Raw genomic sequence first — 6215 nt, forward strand, 5'->3', positions numbered from 1 at the left:
ACACTTCCCACGTGAATTAGATATATATATATATAAACAACAAAAAAAAAAACCTAAAAAATGATAGAAGAGAAAATGAGAAACAGACAGTATTATTCCTAAATTTTGAGCAAGGAAGACAATCTTCATATTCAGAAAAGTATTCCAAATTCTAGATGAGTATTCACTCCAACACCTGAAGGCATTTCAAAACTACTCTCCTTGTTCCCACACAATTTATCACTAATCTGAGATGAATGGGACAGAAATCTGTGAGGGAGTAGATGAGGTCTACCTCAAAGTCCCTGTATATTGGCTCATGGGGACAATGAATGTGAACCGATATGTCATAAGTGGCTCATGGGGACAATGAATGTGAACCGATATGTCATAAGAGGAGAAGTGCATTTCCCACAAATTTTTTTTTATTTTTTGTTTGTTTTTGCACACATGGCAATCACATTACAGCTCTTTCCCCAGACACCTGGGAAATGTAGTTACGTATTTGGCTTCCACAGAAGTATAGGCTAACAAGCTCAATTCATCAAGTAGCCTGGGAAGATGAAGGGGGAAAGGAAGAGTAAACTCAGAACACGTGGCATATGCTTAAGATACTATACCACATGAACCTTTAATAACTTCCAACTCCATCTGTCCTTTCAATGTCGGACTGCAAGCTCCTAAACGCAAAAATGGGAGAAGCTGGATCTTAATTCAGAAGGGACACGTCCAAGGAAAAGAACCCATGGGCTTGTCTTACTCGAATTCCAAAGGTTAGCTCTGGACAGAGGGCAGTTTGCTTCCAAAAGTGATTCACCTGTCACTAAAAATCGTCAGAACATTTGTATCCGGAGGCACAACTATTACAATTAACATTCTCACACCTCCCTGTGTCCCACTTTAGGAGTCTAGTGTGGAACCAGGAGCGTGTGCTACAGCCCCCACCTCTGCTACCTTGAAAACAAGCTGAAGGGTCTCGTCATTAGAGGCTTCAATGCAGGCTCCATACTTCGGTTTCAGAAGTAGAGGCATTTTCTAAAGCCAGGGGCTCCTCGCAATGCCAGTAGGTACTGGAAAATTCCACCAGGTGACTAACATCAAAAGAGTCTCCTATAGATGTTTTGAGCCACTCAGGACTTGAATTCTAGATTAATAATTCAATTCTTTTTTAAGAAATAAGGGGGAAGCGACAGAAAAGGTTATCATAATGATCATCAAATGCCTTTTCTAAAATTATTATATTACATTTTTAAAGGGTATTATTATAAATGTTTCTATGAGCAATTTACCGGAAAATTAAAGTCCTTTAGTTTAAAAAATAATTATTTTATCCCTCTGGCAAAGGATTTTCTCCCAGCCAGTAACTCTTTCAAACTATGGGGCATCATTTGTTCACTGTGGCGAGCCGGGTCCATGCGAGGAAAGTTGATCTGAGAATCAATCTCTAGAAAGGGCGCTAAATTGCTAGGTAAGAGCATCTACTAGAAAGTGAATCAGCCAAAACTGAAGGGGGCAAGAGAGGCCACGCACTTTCAAAGTCAAAGACTTATGTGGTTCTAGAAGTCCTCAGGGCTACACATAAACTGCAGGCTCTGTTAACTGATTTTAAGTCAATCTAAGCTGAGCTTCCAGGGGGTTCGATCTCAACCCAACTGAGCTTTTCACTGTTAATCCCATCTTTTGGTTTCGATTTTTCCCTTAGGTCGGCCGGCCCTAAAAGCCTTCAACCTTCAGCACTGGTGTTCCAAACCAACTGCATGGTACATAGCCCTGTGCAGATAACTTTAGTGAAGTAAAATATGTAAGCTTCCGGCATGCACATATAATAACGAGATTCTGAAAAAGGGTTTTTAACAACAGTTATGTCACGAGGCTCATGGCTCCCTGAAGTCCCTGAAAGCCTTGTTAAATTAAAGATTCGCTGCGGTTTTTTTCCGCTTCATTCCTACTTCCCATGTTGCTTCCTGCCTTTCTTTTTTCTCTTTCATTGTGTTGTAAAGATGGAACTGAATGACACCGGCCACCATTAATACCACCTAGAAAATGGAAGAGTTTCATTAAAACTGCTGACATTCCCAGCAGTTTTATGGACAGGGGAAGGTCGTCTTTCAGATCATAAAGTCACACATCTGATCTTGTAAGCTCAGGCAATAAAGGTACACAGTGCATTCACACTTGGGTTCCCAAGAGGGAGGAATTCAACAGTAGCCTCAAGTCTACCTAGGTAATGTCTCATGAGGTCACTGCAATGTCATGAGAATCCAGACCACAATTTCTGTGAACTTCAAACACCGACTGGCTAGAAGTTAAACCTGCTACCCTTTGGAAAGTATCTCCCAAATCAGAAAGCTTCCCATTTCACCCAATGCCAAGAACTCCACTCAACCCTCCTGGAGGTTGAAAATGCTAATTATAAGGTGACGATGTTTGCTTTTCCTTTCTAGTTGTGTGCCTTTATGTTTTAAGTATTTAAAAGGCGTAATCACCTAGTGTGTAGGTTAATTTCTTTTCGATATTGTAATTTATGCAACATTAATACTGGATGCCAGCTCCAATTTTCTTACTGCTTACACTCTGGGAGCCGACTTGCATATTCTGCCAACTCCATTACATCATCTGAAAACCCAAACATTTCCCATTTTCAAATCACTCTCAACTACCAGGCATACTTACACATTCTCTCTTTTTCTCCCTAGCTCACACACACAAAGATTGGTACCCCTGAGGAGCAGATGCTACATCTGAGGTTAAAGTCTGCAAATGCACATAATTTCTGGAAGCTATTACTACTGCTGTGTTAGCTAAAGGATGCCTCCATCTCTGACCTTCCTTTTTCCATTCAGACTGTTATATAACCTAGTGCCTGCGTGCAGGATGTGAGTTGAGTGTTTGGGCCTTACCACCCCCCTCCCATTAAATCTTCTAGGAGGGATAGACAGAGGCTGGTTCAAAGAATGAGTTGGGGTGGGCGCACAGTGTGGGGGGAAGGGGATATGGGTCAGCAGGCCAACTGTGCAAGATGCATCCCACTCCTACTATGCCCCTCTCCTCTTTTTGCTGAGCCTAAGGGGGCTGGTGGCACTGAATGCCCCAGCGTTACATAATTTGCAAGAACAGCAAGTTACGGATTTGCTAGTCGGTTCTGCAGCCTGCCACCCTGTTCGCTTGCAAGAACACCTTCTGGCAAGAATGACACCTGAAGATGTTAATAACACACGGTGTTGGGGCGGGGGGTCAAGAAGCAGAAGGGTGGCAGCACAAACCAAAAATTAGCGCAGCTTCCTAAATACTATGTCCCCCCCAATTCCAAAAAAAAAAAAAAAAGCCCCAGAAACACATGAAGGGGATTTTCTCCAGTGTTTCTGATTAACCCTGTTACATAACCCGCTCGCATTCCAAATCCACCGTCTCAGGGTCTAAATATACTCTTTGCAGCCAAAAGCTCCCCGCACACAAACTCACCGAGCTAGCGGCAGGTCCGGGCCCCCAGCCCCTATCCCCTTCCCTTTTGTCCCAGCCCTCGCTGCCCCCCTCCCGCTGAAACCGCGGTTCGGCGCGGTCACTCTTTGGAAATCGCCTTTAATTAAATGTTTTTCGCGTGTGTCATACTGATGGCTTTTACTGTACTCGAATTCCGTGAATGGGAAAGCGCCTGGACAGGGGGTGTGGCTAAGGTGGGGGGTGGGGGGATACTGTAAAACAGCCAGCACATGATCAGCCATATTCCTACCTCCAACTATAATATCGAGAGGAAGGGAGCAGTTCCTGAGGCCCCCATTCGCCTCTACCCAGCCCTCCCCAACCGCCGCCAGAAGCCGAGTGGAAGAGGAGGGGGCGCGCTGGGCCGGTGCCCAAGCCGGGGCTGGAGAAATCCTCTCCGTCTCCAGCTCCGGGCGGCTCGCGCGAGCCCGCTTCCTCCGGAGTGACAGGCGTGATTTATACATTATTTACAACAGTAATTAAAGCTGTAGCTTCCTCCTGTTCTTTGCAAACTCCAGGCGCATTCAAATAAATAATCCCCCACTCCTGAGAAAAATCCACATCAGGTTCCAATACCTTTAAGAAAGAGTGAGCTTTCCTCAACAGCTTACTTTAGGAAAGGAGGGAGCAACTGAGTCCCCCACCCCATCCCCCCCACCACAAGCACACACAGACCAAACACCAAAATGAAGAGTAAAAATCGCCAGGGGAGGAGAAAACATCGCTTGCACTATCCAACCAGCATGCAACTTGCACTGACCATCCCCAGGTTCCTGCAGAAACGCTTGGAACCTCCGAGAGGGAAGGATTCCCAGAGCAGAAATAAGTTTGGGTGCTTGCTTGCTTTTGTAGACGCTCCCTCCGAATGCGCGTGGAGCGCCCCACAGGACCGCCGCCCTCTGCGCGTTGGCGCGCACACGCCCCCCGCCAGCTTGGGCGCCGGGCTCCGAACCCCCCGCCTGCAAACTTGCGCATCTCCCCTCGCCGCGCCCGCCAGACAACTTGGCGAACAGCTCGCTCGCCCGCACCCCGCTTCCTTCGGCCCTTCCTTCAAATCCCAAACGCACCGCCGTGCTCCAGAGAAGGTGTCCACGTCGCCCCCAGACCCCGGAGCGCCCCCCCTCTCCACCCCCGGGGCTTCCCAGGTCGCTCACTCCTCCCGCCCCCCGCCTAGATCTGAGAGGGACCGAAAACACACCCCCGACTCCGGCAGCCGGGGCCGAAACTGTCAAGAGCAGAAAAGGTAAAGCGGAAGGAGGGTGGCCATAAACAGATTTTTTTGCCCCTTCTTAAAAGGACACTGCCGCTTTAAAAGTTTCTTTCACGGGCCCCCACTCCCCGCATCTCCGTATTTTGGGGGAGCGTATTTAATTAAGGCAACGCAGCTTTCCTCCTGTGTTGGCAGAAAAATCAAAGCCGGGGGGGTGAGCCCACCGGCTGTCAACCTTCCCGCCGCCTCCCCCGCCCCCCTCTGCTCCCGCAAGCCGAGAACGGGCTGCAAAAGTTTGCAACATTTCTGGGGGGCGGAGGGGGGAGGGGAGGGGGGTCCTCCGGGCTCTGGGCGCCGCCGCAGGCTCGCGCGCGGCCGCCGGACCCCGCGCCCCGGGCGCCCGCTCCCGGCCGCCCCCCGCTCCGCGCCCGGGCTCCCGCCGCCCCCTCCCCAGCCCCTCTCCAGCCTCCTACCTCTGCTGGTGCTGGAATAGCTCTGTCTGCGCACCGGGGCAGGCGGCTCGCTCTTGCGGGCGGATTCCTGGTTCAGCGGGGTCTCCCTGGAGCCGGCGGCCGCGTCCGCGCCGCTGCTGCCTGGCTCGCTGGCGGCGGGGTCGGGGGCTGCCGGAGCTGACTCCATGTTTTTTCCCAATGTAGAGATCGCTGGAGATGGCGAGCTCCGAGACTCCCTCTATCTTCTGTTTTCAGAGCAACTCTATGGTACCAAAAAAAAAAAAAAAAAAAAAAAAAAAAAAAAAAAAAAAAGGAGAAGGCGACCGGCGAGAGCAGGAGGGAGAGAGCAGGCGGCGGCGGGCGGGCGAGCGAGAGCGCGAGGGAGCGCGCGGAGTGTCTGGGTGGACGTGTGTGTGCGCCCGAGAGGGGACAAGAGGCGGGTCTGGCCACAGGCAGCGCTAGCGAGAGCTTCTCCAGCCGGCCCCCACACCCACATTCCCCACCCTCCAGACCCCAGACCGAGAGCCACAGACTGGCTGCCAATTTTGGGAGGTGGGGAAAATAGGGGAGGAGGAGAGCAGAGCCTCCTGCGCCCCAATCCTCCCCTCTCCCCAGCCCATGGACGAAATTAAAATCGGTGAGATGATTCCGTGCCTACTTCTGAGACTCTCTCGGGAACAGAACTCGTCCCCATCAGTTGCCAGCCTGGGAAGAGACAAATCCGATTGTCCACGTGGGAAATCGCAGGTAGCCCCCTGCCAGCTCTTCCCAGGGCTGAGGAGAAACTAAAAAGGAATTAGAACGGGGCTGACATCCCAAGGAAGGCGGAGGATGGGAGGACGTGGCACTTTTTACTTTGGGATGGGACGGCCAGTGGGTTTCCAATCTTGGTTAGAGACATCTGTGTCTAAAACAGATTTTGTGAGTCTAGAAGCGCCATGGACAGTCAGTTTCTGGCATGGTTGAAAGAGGTCGCTTTCAGCTCCTTTGCTGTTTGTCAGCGAAGGATCCAGAAACCATTTGGCAGGGCATTTTCTACTGAAGAAAACTTTGGCCTGTTTGGTCGATGACTGTCTAAGCTGGATGAAACATGC

The 6215-nt window shown here is 50.1% G+C and overlaps 1 protein-coding gene across 1 annotated transcript in view; it reads right to left on the minus strand.

Annotated features, from left to right (window-relative positions):
* Positions 1–5392, minus strand: part of RORA (RAR related orphan receptor A) — a 746629-nt gene extending 741237 nt beyond the window's left edge. The window contains exon 1 of the mRNA XM_008016387.3: positions 5143–5392. Coding sequence (XP_008014578.1) covers positions 5143–5308 — 166 coding nt within the window. The 5' untranslated portion in view covers positions 5309–5392. The remainder of the gene's footprint in view (positions 1–5142) is intronic.
* Positions 5393–6215: the final 823 nt, after the last annotated feature.

The sequence above is a fragment of the Chlorocebus sabaeus genome, chromosome 26 (genome assembly GCF_047675955.1).
Source record: "Chlorocebus sabaeus isolate Y175 chromosome 26, mChlSab1.0.hap1, whole genome shotgun sequence".
NCBI classification, from domain to species: Eukaryota; Metazoa; Chordata; class Mammalia; order Primates; family Cercopithecidae; genus Chlorocebus; species Chlorocebus sabaeus.